General features: G+C 39.2%; 1 protein-coding gene across 1 annotated transcript in view; it reads right to left on the bottom strand.

Annotated features, from left to right (window-relative positions):
• DNAH11 (dynein axonemal heavy chain 11) overlaps window positions 1–23,044 on the bottom strand; it is a 353,936-nt gene that overhangs the window by 283,866 nt on the left and 47,026 nt on the right. Inside the window, exons 13-20 of the mRNA XM_061165046.1 lie at window positions 20,454–20,558; window positions 19,912–20,304; window positions 12,439–12,771; window positions 11,343–11,597; window positions 11,084–11,253; window positions 10,651–10,873; window positions 6,260–6,376; window positions 6,063–6,149 (exon numbers count right to left, since the gene is read on the bottom strand). Of these exons, the coding sequence (XP_061021029.1) occupies window positions 6,063–6,149; window positions 6,260–6,376; window positions 10,651–10,873; window positions 11,084–11,253; window positions 11,343–11,597; window positions 12,439–12,771; window positions 19,912–20,304; window positions 20,454–20,558 (1,683 nt within the window). The remainder of the gene's footprint in view (window positions 1–6,062; window positions 6,150–6,259; window positions 6,377–10,650; window positions 10,874–11,083; window positions 11,254–11,342; window positions 11,598–12,438; window positions 12,772–19,911; window positions 20,305–20,453; window positions 20,559–23,044) is intronic.

The following is a 23,044-nucleotide window of genomic DNA, read 5'->3' as shown; positions in this document are numbered from 1 at the left end:
GAAGTATAATTATTGGTAAAATGTAGAAGGCTTTAGATAAGCAAACTCACAGCTACTCAAAAAGTTAGAGTAGACTATCAGTAAATACAATAATAATGTCAATACCCTCCCCATATACAATTTCAGCAGAATCTGCTCTGGTATCAAATTGCTATGAATACAAAGTTTCCTCTTGATTTTCCTCATACAGCTGGGGATTTTTCTGGGGAGCAAAAGAGGAGGTGCAAGAAGCTTCCACTGAAGTATAAATCACTTAAAAATAAAAAAACAACCTTCAAATTAAAAAATGCCCTAGAGATTATCAATACACAAAATATTCCCAGGTGGCGTTAGTGGTAAGGAACCTGCCTGCCAATGCAGGAGACATAAGAGACACAGGTTCCATCCTTGGCTTGGGAAGATCCCCTGGAGGAGGGCATGACAACCCACTCCAGTATTCTTGCCTGGAGAAGCCCATGGACAGAGGAGCTGGCGGGCTGCATTCCACTGGGTCACAAAGAGTTGGACATGACTGATGAAGACAGAGCACACACATGAAAAAATTCACCATATGATTATATTTGGCTGCCCTACCGTCTCATCAATGTACAACAGTTTATGTTTTACACCAAATATAAGCTGACTCTTTTCTTTCTTGATAAGCCAATTCTTTTTTTTAAAAAATAAGCCAATCCTTAATTTTAGTTTTGATTAACATACTGGTGTCTTAATATGGTCAAGTGCAAAGAGTGCAAAAGAGCTTGCAGGCAGGAGAAGCTGGACACCCAAGGTCCTCTCTCCCATTCTTCTGGAGGCTGCTTCTCTAGTTCTCAGTTCTCTGCACAAGCTGCCGCTTATTGATATATCAAGTTTGGACATCACAGATTTACTGGGTTTGCAAACAAAGGATTTAACTTTGCTTTTCTACTTTATATTTTCTCTCAACCTCTCAATATCCAACAATTCTATTACTTTAGGTCTTTTGAGTTTCTTTTCTTAATTTTAAATACCCACAGTTAATCACTTAACAACTTTCAACTCTCCTAATTTCTTGCAACACAAATTAGAATATTAGCACTCTAACATTCTTTCATGATGTAAATTGTTTCGTTTTTACATGTTATACCTTTATAAACATTAACTGCAATTCTCTTAGTATTACAAATGTTAGAAAAATTCTATACACATAAAAAGGGGTGTGGCTATGAGCATACACACCATCCAGCTTAGGAAATGCTTTTTACTAATGACTTTTAATGACCTTAATTTTATCCTTCTCTTTCCCACTATAAACAAAAATCACTAAATTTTTATTTAATATCACTGATTTTATATTTTCACTACAGGTGTTTGTACTGCAAATGCTAAACTCTTAGAATTTATGGCTTGAAATCTATCTGAACACTATATATTAAGAATTTTAATATATTTTTTGAGGTACTTCTACATATTCATGAAAAGTATATATTAAGTTCATTTCTACCACTTTATGGCACTACCCAGTGTGAATACTCTACAATTAATTTATTCTACCGCTGATAGTCATTTCTGTATTTCACCATGAATGAATGTTAAATGATACCTAAAGATCTTTTGGCATTTCTTAAGGTGGCTATATGACTTTTCTCTTAATCTTTTAATACGATGAATTATATTAATTTTCTAATGTTAAACATTTTCCTGGAATGAACCCAACCAACTTATATGGATTTGATTAGGTTTTGTTTAGTTCATTTGTATCTATGTGTACAGAAAAAAGAACAGCTTATAATTTTTCCTTCTGTACTGCCCTTTCACAAAAATAAGACATGCTTCATAGAGCAATTTTTGAGTGTTCATTCTTCTTCTGGGCTCTGGAAGCATATGAATGAGGTTTATTTCCAGAAAGCTCCTTGAATTAACCTATAATCCCATCAGGGCCTGTTATTCTCTCTGTTTTAAACTAATGGTTTATATTTTTATTTTCCTACTGGGTAATTTTTCATAGTTATAGGACTATTCAGGTATGTTATTTCTTGAGATAGTTTTAGTAAGTTATGTTTTTCCAAAAATGTATCCATTTTGCTTAAATTTTATTATTAATTATATTTGATGATCTTTTGAATTTCTGCTCTTTATGTACTGCTGGTTCCCTATTTATTCCTAGGATTGCGGATTTTTTTTCCCTTTGTTACTTCCACCTGGGATTTGTCAATATAATTAGTCTTTTCTGAGGATCAATTTTGGCTTTGTTTGTCCTCCCTTTTCTTGAAATACACATACTGGAAGTCATTTCAGCGATCTGTTGATGGTTGATGCATTCTGCTTTTGTTTACCTTAAATATACTCTTGTTACTGAAATATAATTTTACACAGGAGATTTGGGAAAAAATCATCTATCTCCCAGCTGCCATTGTTGCTGGTGACAAATATAGCTCTTACCTCAGGTATCACTTCTAACAGATAATCTGTCTTTTCTATCTGGATGCTTTAAAGGTTTTCCTCTTTGCCATAGGCACTCTGTAGTTCACTGTGATGTGTCCAGATGTTGACTTCGTATTTAACCTTTATCAGTGAATATCCTCAGTTGATCCATGCTTTGACCAGTACTAAAAAAAAAATCTCAGCTACTGTATCTCCACTGCTTGTCTAATAGTCTGCTTATTCTCTCTTCCAGGAAGTCTGAGTGGAAGAGTTAGACATCATTCTAACTTCTTACTCTGTATCTCTTCATCTCTTCTGTATTTTTTTTATCTCCTTTCACTTAAGTGCTGTCTTCTAAGTGATTCCTTCCAATGTCATTTGCATTTCACTAATCCTCTTTTCAATTTAACTAGTTCTTTCACCACTACTGAGTTGTGTCTTTTAAAATAATTTTATTTTTCATTTCCATAAGTCCCTGGTCCTTTTTCAAACTCAGCTGATCATTTTTGATAGTCTCAAAACTGAGAACTTGCTTATATTTTTTTCAATATTACCTTTTATTCTCTTAATAAATGTTGGGTTGTTTTGTGTGTGTGTGTGTGTGTGTGTGCGGCTGCACCACATGTGGGATCTTCGTTCCCTGACCAGGGATCAAAACAAGGCCTCCTGCAGTGGAAGAACAGTCTTAACCACTGGATCACCAGAGTAGTCCCAATAAATGTTTTCTAATATCTGACATTTTATATGTGTCTGTATCCCGTGGTTTGCTCTTTCTGTTGCCCTTATGCATGATGGTGTGTTTATTTTACTGTAAACACAAATTTAACTAAATTTAATCTGTTGGGCCCCTGAAGAGATTAAAATAAGATCAGTTTATTCTCCTTTATCTGGAGGAGATCTGGATTTGCTTCTATTGTGTGCTAAGAACTATTGAAACCATTTCAGTTTCCTGACCTGGAAATTCCTTAACCATAAGGGTAGTACAAAATTGAACCACAACTCTTGGGAGAACATGCTCATGTTTACCAATCCCCAGAGGATCCTTTTCTCCATTTTTTCACCCTGTTCTGAGCAAAGACTGTCATCTCAAAGGCTCCCTGCAGGCTGCAGATTTTCCCAGCCCACCCTCTCATTAAGGGTGAAAGTGAAAGTCGCTCATTTGTGTCCAACTCTTTGCAACCTCATGGACTGTATGGTTCTCCAGGCCAGAATATACTGGAGTGGGTAGCCTATCCCTTCTCTAGGGGATCTTCCTAACCCAGAAATCGAACCCAGGTCTCCCACATTGCAGGCGGATTCTTTACCAACTGAGCCACCAGGGAAGCCCTCTTCAAAGGATCTCCTCCTTTGTCTTGAAAGGGCTAATCACAAAGTTCTAGACTTCTGGTACTTTGACTTGCCCCTACAACAGCACAGGCTTTTAGTTTCCCTCTGCTTTCCATCCTGGTTTCAGCTACTCTATTTTCCTGCCCTTTAAAGATTTCTCTTGTTTTCTTGAGAACTCAGCAATAGATTTAGAATTATGTATTTGTGGACATGTTTCAAAATCTGTTTTACAAAAGAGGGATTTTTGAAATGGCTAGTCAACCACATTCCCCAAAGTCAACAGCTATTTTATTTATTTTTAATTATTTTCCTATTAGTTATACTAATTATTCCTAGAAATATAAATCTAATTATTTTAATTCAATTGTATCTTTGGCTATGGAGAAAGAATAAGCATATAATATAAATTTCCCAGTAATTGGTTATAAAAGGAGAGATATACCACACCAGTCCCCTTGTTCCTGGTGGGTCAATGGTTTCCATCTTTTGGAGTGAAGTGCCTTGAGTACTGGGACCTACCATGTCAGTCCAGAACAAGCATATACATGACTTGGGTTGAAGCTAGTTACATAAACATTATAGACACGCTGGCTGAACAAACACACAAGAAAATGACTTCAAGATAAAGCAACCGAGTCTTACTATATTCAAAACTTTTTATAAATCCTCAACATATTCTGTAGGTGCAAAGTTAAATATCTAACTTTTAAATATGTAACTATATGGTGTTATAGTATAGCATGAAAATGGTAAGGCTCAATAAATGATAACTGCAGGAAATGTTTACACACAGCGCATTAGTCAAGGAAAAACGTCTCCCCATCCAATCTGTTCAGACCACCTGCAATGTAGATATAATCTTAAAAAAAAAAAAACAGTATTAGCATATTCTAACCTACTCCCTTTTCAGTGAATGTATTAACCACTTTCCCTCAGCCAAGTGAAAGAAAAGACCTCATGCTATAGAATGGTGTTTAATGAATGGTTGAAAGCAGTTAAAACTAAATTCAAATCAAAATTTGGAAAGAGAAATAAAAAACTGCATCAGCTTCAAGCTTTACAACAGTCTAAGGAGTATTTTTTGGCCATCTGATGCAAAGAACTGACTCATTGGAAAAGATCCTGATGCTGGGAAAGATAGAAGGCAGGAGGAGAAGGGGACAATAGAGGACTAAATGGATGACATCACTGACTCAATGGACATAAGTCTAAGCAAACTCTGGGAGATGGTGAAGGACAGGGAAGCCTGGCGTGCTGCAGTCCACGGGGTCACAGAAAATCAAACATGGCTGAGCAACTGAACAACAAAAGGAGTAAAGACTATCTCCAACATGAAGTCAAATCAGGATGGCAGCCTACAGGGACCCAGAAAAACTCCTGGTCCCTGAATCTAAGCTTCAAAGTCATCAGCCAGGCTGCTAGGTTAAGAATTCTTAGAGAAACAAAGATATAATTTTTCCAATAAAATTTTAAAACGTTTTTTCAAGTCTCATGAATTATGCACCATTTTGGATTATCTGCCTATTATATACATTCTTATAGTCAACTATGACAAAGTAGCTCATTATGAACTAGGTTTGAGTGACTCAATAATATTTGTATCCAGAATTAAGAATAAGTTATGGGTATTCACTTGAAAGGCCCTAAAACCTAACCCTAACCCTAAAAGCCACCTCCAGAAAACCACATAACATATATTTGGGGAGTGAGCACGGGGACATATATAGTGTGCAGTTGGGAATGAGACTGAGGACATGTAATCAAGCCTAAAGAAGAAAGTACAGAATGAGGCAATAGACATAAATCAGAGCGGGGGAAAAGAGTAAGTTATGGACTTTCCTCACTATGATTAAGAATTACGAACCAAGTATCACATAGGAAACAGTACAATGGTCAATGTTTCTCATTTTTTTAAAAAATTAACAGCTAAAATTTTAACACTGATTCTGTCACTAACTGTGTTATCTCCAACAAGTGACTCAATTATACATGATTATATCTTCATCTGAAAAAAAAAAATAGAAGCTATATCATAGGGATATTGCAAGAACTGAAATAAATAACGTATGTAACATGCTGAACAAAGTTCTTGACATATAAAGTGTTTAAAAAATAATAGCAGTTGTTAGTTTCATTAGTATGAGTACTTTGATGATAACAGCCTTCTGGGGAGACATGATTTAAATCACAATATACTTTACTTGGTGAAAATGGTTTATAACTGGGTTTTATAGAGCTAATTCTCAACCCATAACTAACTGTAAAACTAAGGTAAAATATAGCAGTATCTCAGTGTCCAAATTTCTTTTTTAAAATAGCTATTATAACACACAAGATCACTGCAATCACATTACCTTATCGAGTACTGTATACGGATTTTCTGCATTAAAACGAAGGGGCGCATAGAATCTGAATCTCTCTCTGAACTCTGCCTGCTTCTCCTGATGAAGGCAGAAAAAAACAAAGTGAATCTCAAACAAACAGCTTCAACCAGTCTTATAAAACCTTTCTTAAACAAACAACAACAAAACAACTTTGTTAGCTAGCTTACATCAAACAAAACACACGCTTTCCTTATGAGAGTGACTTCTGCATTTTGGAGAGGCGAGACTTCGTGTCTGACAGTTGCTGCAGTCTTTTTGGTAGTTTCCCATCTTTCAGGTAATTCCTGCAAAAACAAAGGTGCAAATGGGAAATCACTGCAGCACCTAAAACAAACCAACTCCACGGGATTAAGTTATCCTACTCTTTCTCCGCTAACCCATAGCATCCTTTCATTCTTGTCTAAGAGCAGGAGTTTACACCCCGAAGATTAAAGTGACTAAAAGGCTCAGAACCAGGCTGAATCCCAGGCTGACACATTGGCACCTCTGGAGTCACATCTTCCAAGCACAAACCAGGCTGTCCTCTGAGACTGACCTCAGCATAAATCAAAATATTTTCAAAATAAACACAAATTACCAAATTATTTTGCTACTGAGGGGACAAAATTAAGTGCTCTGGAAATGACTCGGTTGATCTAACACCTAGAAATGCAGCCATGTTTAGCCAGGGGAAAAAAAAGATGTTTTGGATCTGGTGGGGCAGAGATGAAAATATGATTCAGTCTTGTCCTTCGTTTTCCTCTGACTCCCAAAGCTGTGTGTGTACTCGCTCTGGACGGAGAGTTTGAATGTTTGGGTTAATTGTAAATGACTAGGATTTTCAAAGTAAGAGGAGGCAAAGGGAAGCGAGGGTTAATTCCTACTTGATGGAGGACAAAGCAGTTGTGAATTGTTCAGGTAACAACTCAACTCTGCTGTCCTGACTACAATGCAAACCGCAACAGCAACTTACTTCCTTTGAAGAGCCCTTCTGCGTAACTGCTGTTGAAAAGCATTGCTTGCGTCCAGACTAAGAAAGCATTGTTTGTCTGGGTCATCTCCCAGGACACTGAAATTGTTTTGTCACACAAAACCACCCACGGTGATGGGACTCTACTTGTGTATCTGAAGTACAAAAATCAAAGGTTTTAAAGACTGTTTTGTAACCTTTGATAAATATTTGATAAATGATTCAGTAACTGTCAATTATGAAAAGTGCACTGCGCTAAGTATAAATTGTATCTGAGTGGTGGAGCAGGGCTACAAAGAAAAAAAAAAAAGCTTTAGACTGATACTGTTATATCATTTATCAGTGTGAAGGAGAGAGGCACAAAATAACTTTTTTCATGACAGAATGTGTTAACTTCCATCAGGAGGTGTTATGAAATTAAAATGCAACAAGGTGTCATGACAGAAACACCCAACCAGGCCAGGAGCTAAGAGATTTGGGCTCTAAAGCTGCCTGTTTTTCATCTTGTTTTTCCATCCTTCTCAACAAAACTCTGCATCCTTATCTGTACAGAGTCTCACTTTGCAATTCCAACTGACCCCACAGAACCAGAAGTTTCATGGAGTCCCCTCAGGGCCATGGGAGAAGAGACATGAAGAGGTCTCACCAGTGAACTCAGGTTCCTTAACCTTCTTCAACTACACTAGACCTGCTGCTATCTGCTTTATATTTGGGGATGCCAAAGAGGCTTCCACTTGATACAAAGGAAACTGTCATTGAAAACCAATAGATTAGATGACCTCCAAAGTCTAGCTGATACTGGTTCACTCGAGGAGGAGACACTGCATCAGAGGCTCACAGCAATGAGTGGATTTCAACAGGGAGAGATAAGGGTGAGATCCCTCAATATCTTCTAAGATTTCCAATGCAGAATGGAGTGAGAGTGTCAGCTCTAGAAATTGGACAGGATTCTGAGGCTAGCGGCAGTCAATGAAGGTTTCTTAACAGGGAAGGGACTTAATAAAATCTATAGATTACAGGTGTAATCTAGCTTCAGAGCATACTGTAGATAGAGTGTGAGGACACAGCCGTGCCCAGGGGTTTTAAGCATTAAACTGAGCACCGGCAAGTTTGGGGAAATGTTATGACTGCTAATGATTATGAAGGAGAAAAAGTAACTCTCACAAATGGCTTAAATTAAAACAAATCTGGTACATTGTTATCCTCCACAAGCAACTTGAACTGCCTATAGATCTTGTATTTTCCCCTGATCAGCATGAATTACCAGCCCGAAGACACACATATATAAGCTAAAGGTGTGGTTCACTTTTGAAATCTTGAAAAGCTTCTTATTTCCAACATTGCCAAAACTGTAAGTAGTGAGTCAAACTTATTTTTATAGAAGTAAAGCAGAATACCACATTTGCTTTTATTCATCTTGGAAATGTAAGAGTCCATTAGAAAGCATGTAAGCTAAAAAAATGCATAAAAGAATTTTAAATCTTTTCCCTGGACTACAGCACTAAAATTAAATATATGAACCCCCATTTCATAAAAAAACTAACAGAACTAAGTGACTTGATCAAACATGTCTCCATCACCACTTATACTTTTCCTCATTAACTTATTGTTGATCAATGTATATAAAGTGTCATATGTGTCAGGAAAATTTGTCAAAGACTTAAAAATGATAACAGAAAAGACTGGGACCTAGCTTTAGCAAAGTGTGAGCCAAACTTTTGTAATACAAATTCTGGAGGCCATGACCCAAATCCCCCTATCAGTTGCTTCTACTGTGGCTGGTTCCTCTATATGACATATTTTCAGGTTCAAGATCTGACTCAAAGAATATGCCAATCTTCCTAAAAACAAACACTTATAGTGTGTTCTGTTGTAATTATTCAATCTCTCACTCTGGTTATATATTATCTATCCACATTGTCTTTCACTCCAAGTCAAACTAGATTTTCTTTTAGAGACAGATTTTACTTAAAATTTAATAATTCATATACAGTAATTCTTTGTAGCCAACAAAGCACTTGTAAATACACTGTTTCAATGAGTCTTCACAAAACAAAATGTGGACTATAAAATGGAGAAGTGAAAAACATTTTGGTGGTTCCTCAAAAAGTTAAACTTAGAAACCACATGACCCAGTAATTCTACTCTTACATTTTTTTCAAAAAAGAACTGAACAGGTACTCAAGTACTTTTGCACTAATGTCCACAGCAACGTTATTCACAACAGCCAAAAGATGAAAAGAGCCCTAATATTCCTTGATGGGTGAAAGGCTAGACAAACTGGAACATACATATACACACACACACCTGAACATCATTCAGCCATAAACAGGAATGAAGTAGTGATATATGTTCATGAATCTCAAAAACATCCTGCCAAGTGAGAAAAGCCAGACACAAAAGGTCACATATTATATAAAACCACTTATATGAAGTTTCTACAATAAGTAAATCCATAAAGACAGGAAAAGATTGGCAGTAGCCGCGGACTGATGGCAGGTAGTAGGGGAGCAGTGGGGAATGACAACTGATGGACATGGAGTTTCTTTGAAGGAGATGAAAACGTTCTGAAACTATAACAGATAGAGGCAGTGGTTACATAACCTTGTGAATGTACTAATGCCACACATTTTGTAGCAGTTACTTTTATGTTATATGAACTGTGAATTTCACCTCAATTTTTTTAAAAAAACATGGGGAATCGGAGACAGTATAGACAAATGTTACAAGTGAGGGATCTTGAGGGATATTTTACTGAAGAGGAAGCATGCTCTGAGACAAACATATGAGATGGATTTGCAAAAAAGGAAATCCTAGTTTGAGTTCCATGCTCTAATCACTGAACTAGACAGAATTCAATAAAAAGTTGTGTTTGTTTTTTTTTAACTTAATGCAGAAACTGATCACATTGCAAAGTCAAACGTAAACCCATCCTGGAGACTGGTAGATGATGTAAATGTATAAACTATCTATAGAGCTTCAACATGAACATGGGAACAGCATCTCAATGGTGAGATTTTTATTCATGAATTCAGTTATAACTACAAAGACTTTGTACATCATTTGGCACACAGTAGCCACCAAGTCAATCCAGAACATAGAAAGAGGAGGGTGACACAGAAACCCTGTTTAGGAAACAGTGATTTCTGCATCCAAATTGGGCTTTATTTATTCTTTATTAACATGTCCACGATTTGTTTCCAAAGACTAGGACAGTTCTCAACTGACAGGCAATTTTAGATGAAAAAGAGAGCTGGAGTTCATTTCACATGGGAAAGTGAAGATACAACAGGAACCCCAAAAATGTACTTGAGAGACTCTCTATTATCTGAATACCTCTAACATGAAGATGGTGAAGCACAGCCATGCAAAGCAAGGATGCAGGCATGAAATACCCCTAGATTTGTATGTCCTGGCTTCACTACTTGAGTGGCCCTGAGAAAATTAAGTCCCTTTCAGCTTCAGATTCCTAAGCTGTAAAATGAAAACATTAATATCTACAGTATACGTTGCTATGAGGAGTCATAACAGAGTACGCATGAAGAATGAATGTGGGTACAGGAGGCGCTCAGTTTATGGTAATCATGACTATTTTACCACTACACTCACCTTTAGCTGAGTATAGACTTGCTCAGGCATCTTCTGGCCATACATTTCCAAGAGTGTGATGGTTTCTTTCAGCGGTTCAAAGAGTTCATCAGTAGCTCTCTGTCGGCTTCTTACAGCCAGAAGATGCCCCATAATGTCAACTAAACCATCATGATCACCTTCACTTAATTCTCTCTGAAGTCCAGCATCTGTCTCCTTTATAAATTCTTGTAGCTCATTCAAGCTATAAAGACATGTATGTACATACACATATACAAACACAAACTCATAAGGCTTTTGATTGATTCTTATTTTCAGTATTTACCTAAGTAAATGCTTGTTAACCATATTATAAAACTGGCAATTTTAATGCTCTTAAAATTAATACATCAGTTTTAAGAAGCAGTCAGGTATGAAAAGTTATAATTCCAAATACCAAAACACAAAGGGCTACCTGTCGATGACAAATCTCAAAAGATGCTCCTGAAACATCCAGCTCCATTTCCTGATAATGTTCAGCAAGCTCACTTTAAAAGGCTTCATGTCCACCTTGAACCAACTATCAAACACCCTGAAGTCGTCAAACTTGCTCATCTGAACATACAGAGCCTCATAAATGTCAATCTATAATTAGAAGAGAGAAAAAAAAAATCACTGTGTTACAACTCAGTCAAAACCCAGAAACTAGATTGACTGCTTAGGGTTTTTCTTGCCTGTTCTTTGAACTGCTCAAGTGTTGGTGATTGTTCAGGGACCTCTTCATTCACGTGAGGCTCCATCTCCTCTGCCGACACAGTAGGGCCATACAGAAGGAACTGCTTCATGAACTCGGCTCGGTCTTCTACCCAGAGGTAAGCATACATGTCCAGGGTGTTTCTGAAGTCCAAGACTTTGCCGATAACGTCTGCTACTCTCCTCATGATCTCCTGCCTACCTTCTGCCAGGCCCAGCATGTTGTCAACATCACTCTAAACAACAGGAGAGCCAAGTATTTACAAAAGCCAACCATGTTTTCTCAATCATGTGCAACCTAACATTCTCCAAGGCCATTCTTCAAAAGGAGAATAGTTGGTAAGATAAAAAATTGTGTTGCCTTTCCCAACTTCTTTCTTTATGCTCATTATCCCAATTAATTTTTAATCATTAATATGAAAGCTAATTTTATAATAATAATTGTCATTCATATACATGTATTTGTATGGGTATTAGTATTCAAACGTCTGGGTAGCTGAGTAAGCACATTTGTTTTGAATTCAGGGAAGTTGCGACCCTCTATGTCCTTTTTTGCCTTTCATCTGAAATATTATTTCTTAATATTTTCTCTTTTGCATTTATATATCAGGAATGAGGTGCTTTCTTTCCTGTGGCTTTATCCCATTTTAAAAGGCTGTTCTAAAATTCCTGATTTTCCTGGCTGCCCCAGGATCAGCTCACAGCATCTTGCTTTTAGGTTACAAATAAAATTAACCATACTTGGTATAAATATAGCACAAAAATGTAAACATCACAATACAGAACACTAGAATTCAAAACTGAAGTATATTCAGAATAAAAGCTCTGGAATTAGCTTTGCATTTGTTTGTAACTCTAAAGATATTGTGCAAAATTGGATAAAATATATGTAAATATGTTGAACTTTTAAAAATATATAAACTTTGTTTCCTTTTAAGTTTCCTTGATTTCTCTGTATTCTATTTTCTGCATTCAGTATTCAGTAACACTATTAATAAATGCATTTATAAGCTCTTAATCTATTAGTATGTATATATAATTAGCAATAAATGTAATACCTATTTACAAAGCGCATACCTGGTAGTTTTCTATTTCCAGATGTGCTGCTACTCGCTTCATCTGGGCAGACATTCTGAAACTACTGCACAGCATTTCTTCCACCAGATCATAGAAGCCATCTCCAGCCTCTCTCTCTAAAGAAGGCTTAAACAGTATCTCTGGGGGCATTAAGATCATTTGTGCTTGAAAAAATGGTGCAGGTTTCAATTGTTTCTCTGTGTTCTTCAGGAAGAAGTCTAAGTCATGCATTATCGCTTGAAAAAAGCCTTCCACCACGATGTCATCAATGAATTCTACATAAATCTTCCAGGCATCCAGAGAAGGATTGGCTCTGAATAGCTTCCTATTTTCCTACCAACAGACAAGTATTAACAGATCAGTATAGACAACAGTGAGTATAAAAATGAAAGTCATTCATTTAAATAGTACATTAAAGGGGCTGCATTTGGGGGTACAACATAGAAACATTCAAATGCTTGGTTGTAGAATCTTAAGCCAGATGGCAATGACCTAAGCAGGATTTTGTAACATTTATTTTATTTATAAAATATATTCAAAAGTCATTCTTTAAAGGAGAAATCATTATGAAGACTGCTACCTACAAACACACACACGAACTACACAATTTCCCAAAGCATCCTAGATGAATGGGGCCTGAGACTTGACCTTCCAGGGCCTCTCCTGTAAATGAAGTTTTCTCACCCAACCAGTCGTCTGGAGAACACTGTACTGGGATAACCAGAGATCACTAAGTCAGCATAGAGTGACGTGCTCTAGGCCATTCTTGGAGAACTTGCACTGTAATTACGTTAAAGTCCACTAACCTGGTTTAACTGATTGTTTCCGAACACGAAGTTATTTTGGGTCACCCACCTATGAGCAGCTGGAGGAGCAATACTAGCTCAGCTCGGGGAACACTGACCTGGGGAAGCCCAACCTGCCTTTGGGCTTTAACCTCTGCATCTCCCCACGGGTGGGTCAAGGGGCACAACAGCCCAGACACGGACACGGTTAAGGACGGCTAGAGGTTGGGCCCAGTGTGGCAGGCCGAGGGACAGAGATCTGAAAAGGCCAGGTGAGCAGCAAGGCTGGTTCCAGGGGCACCTTCTGAGTGGCAAAGGTTGAAGTCTATACAGGCCAGAAAGTAGATGCCGAAGACAGAAGCTACTGTGACACAGAGAAAGTGTGTTAGTCGCTCGATCGTGTCCGATTCTTTGTGCCCCTGTGGACTATAGCCTGTCCATGGAATTTTCCAGGCAAGAATACTGGAGTGGGTTGCCATTTCCTTCTCCAGGGGATCTTCCTGACCCAGGGATCAAACCCAGGTCTCCTGCACTGCAGGCAGATTTCTTTACCATCTGAGCTACCAAGAGGGACACAGAGAAAAGATGACAGCAAAATAGCTGATTATAAGGTAGATTATGCTTTCTTTGATTATTCACCACTGTGGAGGTATGATCCAGGATTCAAAGGTGTGTGCTATAGGCAAGAATCAGAACTACAGAGGTGACTCTCAATCCTGATAAAGCAGGGCAAAAATTAGCAAGTTTTTAGGGATTTTTTTTTTTTTTTTTTTTTTTGCCTTCTAACAAATTTAAGAGCTGCTGTTTTCAGGGATGCTGTCTTTTCCACCATCCAGGTGGAAGCATTCACATCTGTGTGTTGCATACGACCCACACCTCTGGAGCTGGCAGTACACACCCCAGACAGCTGTGTGCAACAGTCCTGTCTCCACTGCGGAAACCAGAAAGGAGAAGTCCAGAGGTCAAAGGGGTGAAAAAATCCTCAAAGACTATCTTGTTCAGGCTCTGCATCTTGAACGTATAAAACAAAGACCTAAAATGCATCCAGCATCCCATTAATAGGATTGAGAACTAGAAGCCAGTCCTCTTGACTCCCTAAAGCAGGGTTCTTTGCAACACATCACAGCAATACATCTGTGATTTCCTCACTGTTCATACTTTCTCATATCAAGAGACTCAGTGTATATCACTACAGTGCCACTTACAAGAAACTGCTGTAGTTTCAACAATTTACAGCATAGGGAGGAAAAGAAATAGAAAGGAGAGCTTTGGGTGACGAAATGATCACTCGGGTCCCTTCCAGACCCAATCTTCCATGGTTCTGCCCTTCTCATCATCTTAGATGCTGACCTCAGACATGTACTCAGAATTAACAGCCACAAAGGGCATGGCAGGAAAAGGCAGAGCTTACCCACCTTCTGCTGACTTTCTGCGTCTTTCCCCAAAACCACACTCCTCACTGCAAGTCTGAGGACCAAGCTCCAAATGATGTGCTAATAAGAGGTGGGGCAATCATTTAAAACACAGATTACAGAAACAAGTAACAGTTTCATTTCTATTTTAAAGTCGCATTCCCTCAAGTTGGAAGCTCTCCACAGTTCTTGGTGACTTCAAAGCTTCTTAGTTTTTTACTTAAAGGCAAAAAGCAGAGTCTACTTGATAGTAGAAAAACTTCAACCTTATTCTGTGAGAATAACACTGCAAAACCTTGCTTGCAACTATTTCTAGTCATATATTGGCAACAATTTCAATGCATCTTGATCAGGATTCATAAATTTTACTGGTCTAAACCCCCACGTTACTGTTTAGGGAGTCCACTATTTTATTATCAAGAAAATACAAAAGAAGAAGCTGATCATAACCCGTCATCTGTCCTCCATGAGACAGACTCTAAGGCATAGACACTCATAAGTGTGTCCTAAAAGTCACAGCATAATTCACAGTATCTTGGCAAACTAGGAATAGTCAGTGGCATGAGTAAGTTAAGATCCTGCTGAAAAAACTTTCTTCTTTACATATCGTAACATCCCTTCGATTCCTTCAAGCCTTGTTTGTTTAGTCGCTAAGTCATGTCTGACTCTTTTGAGACCCCATGGACTGCAGCCCGCCAGACTCCTCTGTCCATGAGATTTCCCAGGCAAGAATACTGGGGCGGGTTGCCATTTCTTTCTCCTGGGGATCTTCCCGACCCAGGGATCAAACCTGAGTCTCCTACATAGGTGGCAGATTCTGTACCACGGAGCCACCCGGGAAGCCCCAGCTACCCAGGCCTTAGGGAGAGCCTTCAGAGGGAGCACGGCCCTACACACACCTTGATTTCATGCTTTTAGCCTCCAGTCTGTGTGAGAATACAATTCTGTTGTTCTAAGACATCCATTTGTGGTACTTTGTTACAGCATTTATTACTTTGTTACTAGCAGCCCAAGGGTGCTAACACAGGCAGTCAGCAAAGAAAGCAAAGTTTCTGCCCTAACACGTGTTACCAGTAGGGAAAACTAATACTTTCTTAGATATTTCAGACAAACTTGGAAGTGAACAGTCTTTGAAACCCATATGCATTTTTTCTCCCCACCCCCCTATTTTGTGACAGTACAGCATATCAAATGTACCACATGTTATTTTTTAGTGAATGCATTTGCTGCTCTTCAGATACTGTCTTCACAGAATTCCAATGCCAATCTATGCAAAAATCTCCGCTTGGGTGGGCATCTCTAACTAACATGCTCAAAGACAAATCCTGTCTTCTCTACAACATCTTGCTCTCCCACAGCCCTCCTCATGTCATAAAGGGAACTCTATTTTCCCAGTGGCCCTGAACAAAAACCTCAATTTCACCTTCAACTTCTCTGTCCCCTGACTTGTCACAGAAAATATTCTCAGCTCTGCCTTCAAAACACATCCAGCACATGACTACTCTTCACCACTGCCACGCTGATCTAAGCCATCATCACCTGGGTTATAGACTCATCCCCTCATGGTCTCTTTCTCTACCATCTCCTGCCTCCCGTTTCACTCAACAGGGAAAGCCTATGAGCAGACTCTCCGGCTGCTATTTCCCCTTAGAGCAAAACCCAGAGTTCTCAAAATGGCCTGTTGATCCTGTGTGATTTGCCCTTAAAAGTGGGCACTCAGTTGTGTTTGATTCTTTGCAACCCCAAGAGCTGTAGTCCGCAAGTTTCTCTATCCATGGAATTTCCCAGCAAGAATATTGGAGTGGGTTGTCATTCCCTTCTCCAGGGGATCTTCCTGACCCAGGGATGGATATCATGTCTCCTGCACTGAAAGCAGATTCTTTCCTGAGCCACCAGGGACTTGCCCTTAGTCCCTTTCAAACTTAATTATGTGCAATTATTTCCCTTGGGAATTACGCTTCAGGCAGGCTGGCTCTCTAACTGATCCTTAGATATGCGACCCATTATTGTTCAGTCCGTAAGTCCTGTGTGACTCTCTGCGACCCCATGGACTGCAGCATGGCAGGCTTCCCTGTATCCTCCATTATCTCCCAGAGTTTTCAAACTCATGTCCATTGAGTCAGAGATGGTATCCAATCATCTCATCCTCTGCCACCCCCTTCTCTTTCTGCCTTCAATCTTTCCCAGCATCAAGGGCTTTTCCAATAAGTCGGCTCTTTGCATCAAGTAGCCAAAGTTTTGGAACTTCAGCTTCAATATCGGTCCTTCCAATAAATATTTGGGCTTAATTTCCTTTAGGATTGACTGGTTTGACCTCCTTGCTGTCCAAGGGACTCTCAAGAGTTGTCCCCAGCACCACAATTCAAAAAACATCAATTCTTCAGCGCTCAGCTTTTTTTATGGTCCAACTCTCACATCGGTATATAACTACTGGAAAAACCAGAGCTTTGACTATGAGACCTTTGTTGGCAAAGTGATGTCTTTGCTTTTTAATACACTGACTGGGTTTATCATCACTTTGTCATGTGACCGATACTCCTTCTGTAGCTTTTGTACTTTGATACTAGAACATCCTTCTTTTGTTTTCCACATAGCTCATTCCTTTTCAGTTCTCAGCAGAATGCTACCTTAGTAAAGAGGTCCTTCTAACCACCTCAAATACAATGTCCACCCTGCCTGCCATTGATTCTCTCTCTTACCATCTCTGTTGTATTTTTCACCACTGCTCCTATGATCAACTGAGGTACTATTATATATTTGTTATTTTCTCTTTCTATATTCCCTGACAAGGATGTAAGGTTTAAGAGATTTAAGGTTTAAGACTTTTTTTTTCTTTTGCTTTGCTTTCTCTGTCTTCTGTTCCTTGCTCTTGTTTTATTTTGTATCTTCTCTTACCTTGATAACTCTGGAGTAGTGCCTATCACTGCTTTAAAAACTCAAGTGCTTGTTATAAGGAGAGTAACTGCTGTCATCCTCAGGGATGGCTGAGAGGGTTACATGAGATGATGTAAGCAAGATGGGTGTCACATAGAGCATTTATCCAACAGTGGTAGGACTGACACCAAGATAACCACCCCATTTCTAGCCTCTCTGTTTACCAAAAGATCCCATATTCCTATTTCTTCCCTCAGAAATGAGCAGTAAGGTCTAAGAAGGAGAAGGCAATAGCACCCCACTCCAGTGCTCTTGCCTGGAAAATCCCACGGACAGAGGGGCCTGGTAGGCTGCAGTCCATGGGGTCGCTAGGAGTCAGACAGGACTCAGCGACTTCACTTTCACTTTTCACTTTCATGCATTGGAGAAGGAAATGGCAACCCACTCCAGTGTTCTTGCCTGGAGAATCCCAGGGACGGGGGAGCCTGGTGGGCTGCTGTCTATGGGGTCGCACAGAGTCGGACACGACTGAAGCGACTTAGCAGCAGCAGCAACAAGGTCTAAGAAATTACAGGCAAGTAATACAAATTCCTCCATTTTCAATGCTTAGTAAAACCATACATTAAAGCTCTTTCAGGTCCAATAAAAGAGCCCTTCTGAACTATTTCAAATCCTAAAGGATGATGCTGTTAAAGTGCTGCACTCAATATGCCAGCAAATTTGGAAAACTCAACAGTGGCCCCAGGACTGGAAAAGGTCAGTTTTCATCCCAATACCAAAGAAGTGCAGTGCCAAATAATATTCAAACAATTGTGGTCATTTTCACATGCTAGCAAGGTTATGTTCAAAATCCTTCAAGATAGGCTTCAGTAGTATGTGAATGTATAAGATGTACAAGCTGGGTTCTGAAGAGGTAGACAAACCAGAGATCAAATTGCCAACATTTGTTAAGATCATGAAGAAAGCAAGGGAGTTTCAGAAAAACAACTACTTCTGCTTCACTGACTATGCTACAGCCTTTGACTGTGTGGATCACAACAAACTGTGGAAAATTCTGAAAGAGATGGGAATACCAGAGCACCTTACCTATCTCCTGAAAAATCTGTAAGCAGGTCAAGCTGCAACAGTTAGAACCAGACATAGAACAACAGACTGGTTCAGAATGGAAAAGGAGAACTACAAGGCTGTATACTGTCATCCTGTTTATTTAACTTATATGTGAAATAATGAGGACATCATGTGAAATGCCAGGCTGTATGAATCGCAAGCTAGAATCAAGATTGCCAGGAGAAATATTAACAACCTCAGACATGCAGATGATACCATTCTAATGGCAGAAAGTGAAAAGGAACTAAAGAACGTCCTGATGAAGGTGAAAGAAGAGAGTGAAAAAGCTGGATTAAAACTCAACATTCAAAAAACTAAGATCATGGCATCTGCCCCATTTCATGGCAAAGGGAATGGAAAAAAATGGAAGAAGTGATAGATTTCATTTTCTTGGGCTCCAGAATCACTTCGGACAGTGACTATAGCCATGAAACTCACAGACACTTGCTCCTTGGAAAGAAAGCTAAGACACACACAGACAGTGTATTAAAAAGCAGACACATCACTTTGCCAACAAAGCCCATACAGTCAAAGCTACGGTTTTTCCAGTAGTCATGTATGGATGTGAGAGTTGGACATAAAGAAGGCTAAGTGCCAAAGAAGTGATGCTTTCAAACTGTGGTGCTGCAGAAGACTCTTGAGAGTCATTTGGACTGCTAGGAGATCAAACCAGTGTATCCTAAAGGAAATCAACCCTGAATGTTCAATGGAAGGACTGATGCTGAAGCTCCAATACTTTGGCCACCTGATGCAAAGAGCTGACTCATTGGAAAAGACCCTGCTGGGAAAGATTGAGGGATGGAGGAGAAGGGGGCGACAGAGCATGAGATGGTTAGACAGCATCCCTGACTCAATGCACATCATTTTGAGCAAACTCTGGGAGATAGTAAAGGACAGAGGGAAGACTGGTATGCTGCCATCCACTGGGGTTGCAAAGAGTCGGAAATGACTAAGTGACTGAACAAAAGAAACAAACTTAAGGAAAGGAGCTGCTATAAACTTTGAAGCCTTAAAAGCAAGTATGGTTGGAGGGCTTGGTAACTTCCTGTTGGTCCAGGGGTTAAGAAGTTGCTTTCCCATGTAGGGGACACAGGCTCCATCCGTGGTCAGAGAACTAAGATCCCAGGTACCGCACAGCAACTACTGAGCTTGAACACTAACTACTGAGTCTGCATGCACAACGCAACTCAAGAGAAGCCCACAATGCCACACAGAACATCCTACATGCTGCCACTAAGACCTGGTGCAGCCAAATAAATAAATAGAAATTAAAAAAAAAAAAAAAAGGCAAGTACCTCGACCAAGTTGTGTATCTTGCAGCCATCTTCTTGGATTTGCTTGTACTTTTTCGTAAATAATTCACTCTTGTCCTCCCAAGTCAAGGCGGTCTCCCGCCTGTGTTCTCTCCTGGGAAGGAGCGGGCACTCCGCCCAAGCCCTCATGGTCTGCTGGATCACCCTGACGTTATTCTGCGCACGCTCCACTCTGTGCTCCAGCTCTGAGGTGGCCATCCTTACCCTCTCGATATCCCCCCAGCAGTCATCCTGCCATGTCAGCGATGTGGCAGCTGCCTGCAGTTCCTCATCCACAGTCCTCAGCTCGTCCTCAATCAGGGGGTACTCAACTTCCAGAAGAGTCTGTTTCAGCTTATTATATCCATGTACAAGAAGTTCAAGATTTCCAATGTACTGAGCAAAAGAAAACCCCGAAACAAAAAGCACCATATGTTACAGCTGCTTGCTCTTGGAGCCATCAAAGTATCATAGGTCTACATGTTAATAAATAAAATTCCAACTATTTCTTTTCAAAATCTGCCCCAATATCTGAAAACACAGACCTTTAAGAGAGTGTTTCTTTTTTTGAAGATGGCAAAGGCTGAATCTGGTATGTCTGATTTCTTCAACATCAAAAGGTATTTCACTTCTCTTAATACGGCCACTAGCTATTAAAAGAAAAGCAAGAATTATTACATATTTTAAGGATATCTGTCTAGTCAAAGCTATGGTTTTTCCAGTAGTCATGTATGGATGTGAGACTTGAAATATAAAGAAAGCTGAGTGCAGAAGAACAGATGCTTTTGAACTGTGGTGTTAGAGGAGACTCTTGAGAGACCCCTGGAGTGCAAGGAGATCCAACCAGTCCAACCTAAAGGAGATCAATCCTGAATATTCACTGGAAGGACTGATGCTGAAGTTGAAACTCCCATACTTTGGCCACCTGATGTGAAGAACTGACTCACTGGAAAAGACCCTGATGCTGGGAAAGATTGAAGGCAGGAAGAGAAGGGGACGACAGAGGATGAGATGGTTGGATGGAATCACTGACTCGATGGACATGAGTTTGAGTAAGCTCTGGGAATTGGTGATGAACAGGGAAACCTGGCGTGCTGTAGTCCATAGGGTCGCAAAGAGTCAGACACAACTGAGCAACTGATCTGAACTGAACTGACTGAAGTATACCATTCTATTTTAACACGAGTTAACATCAAAATGCTTGTAATTTCATCAGTGATTACCATATTTTCAAACTGCCAGGGCAGAGAGGTTTTTGTTTCTTATGCTTTTTCAAAGCAATACATTCCATATGACATAGAAGTATATAACTAATAAAGATAGATAAGTTACTTACAAAACAGAAAGAGACTCAGACTTAGAAAATGAACTTGCAGTTGCCAGGGGGAAGGAATAGCTAGGGAGTTTGGGAAGTTCATGTACCCACTGCTGTATTTACAATAGATAAACCTACTGGATAGCACACAAAACTCTGCTCAGGGTTGTGTACCAGCCTGGATGATAGGGGGTTTTGGAGGACGATGGACACATGTGTATGTATAGCTAAGTCCCTTTGTTGTGCATCTGAAACTATCACAGCATTGTTTATTAGCTATACCCCAATACAAAAATAGCTTAAAAAAGTAAAAAAAAAAAAAGTTTGAAAAAGTAATAATACAGGGAGAAATCCCTGGTTGTGGCTCACTGTCAGAGAAAGAATTCAAGCAACATCCACCTGAAGGTCTGAAATGGAAGGCCATAAATGGACCTCGACCTTTTCCCAGCATCGTTAGCTCTATTATAGTGCTTATTTTGAAAACACATCATGATATACCAGAGAGGAATCTGAGCATGCCACAAGTTTTGTCTTTGCTTATCTGCAGATTTGTCCACAAGAAATGCTAGGTAAATGCTAAAAACTGCACCCGACTAAACTGAAAGTTTTATTAGGAAGACAAAATTTTCACATCACACCTCATAAACATCCACTTGCATTTACATGTGTGTGATGACACACATCATCCACTGCTAATGGCAGAAGTTTTTGTCTGGTTTCAAATGACCCTCCTTCCACCACTTCACAGTAACACACAAGTCGTAATGTACTTCCTGAACAAACTCCAGGTCTTTGTCAAGAGAAAGTGTCAATTCATTGGAGAATTTATCTATTACTTAACCATTTAAAATGTATAAAAGTATGCTACCCCTTCTCCTGGTTTTGTTTCTGTTTTGTCTTTTTTTTTTTTCCTGTTTTTTTTTTTCTGTTTTGTCTTATAGTTACTGTACAATGTTATATAAGTTATAGGTGTACAGTATGTTCACAATTTTTAAAGGTTACACTTCATTTGTAGTTATTGTAAACCATTTGTGATATTCCCCATGTTATACAATACATATCCTTGTAGATTATGTTATACTTAATAGTTTGAATCTTTTAACCCCCTGCCCCTGGGTTGTCCCACCCCTTCCCTCTCCCCAGTATTAACCACTAATTTGTTTTCTGTATCTATGAGTCTGTTTCCTTTTGTTATATTCACTCATTTGTTACATATTTTAGATTCCCAATATAAGTGATATCACATATGGTATTTGTTGTTCTGTCTGACATTTATTTTTTACTATCACTGACAGTTTTTGAGTACTGTGCCCTAACCCTCACATTCCCCATCAGTCCTGTACTTTTTATTGTGCAATCTCTCACTGTGAAGTTGATTTTTAGGAATGCATATGTCATGTCATAGCAGAACTGACTGTAGCCTTAACTCGAGGTTCTGAGGAAAAGACCATGCAATATGCTTTAGAAGGCAACCCAGGTGACTTCCTCAGGTTGTCACTCCATGGGTTAACTAGCACAGTACATTTTGTGTGTTTATAATCCCTTGTGATAGAATTGTAGGGATTATCTCCAAAACATCTCAGAAATTCATTTTTTTATAAATTGGTTTTATGCAATCAGAAGGTAGAGGAAATCCTCAGTTCTCCAGGTTATACATTTATATACATGTCTTGAGGTTAATAACAAAAATTAGGTGATGCTATTCTTTGTAATATTTCAGAAAATGAATCAGAACTTGGGTACAGACTGTGACTATTAAAGTCAGTGAGACTAATTTTCTCACCTCCTAGGCATAAAGTTGGACTGCCATGAGACAGGGCC

The sequence above is a fragment of the Dama dama genome, chromosome 18 (genome assembly GCF_033118175.1).
Source record: "Dama dama isolate Ldn47 chromosome 18, ASM3311817v1, whole genome shotgun sequence".
NCBI lineage: Eukaryota > Metazoa > Chordata > Mammalia > Artiodactyla > Cervidae > Dama > Dama dama.
This window is presented reverse-complemented; position numbering and strand designations above follow the sequence as displayed.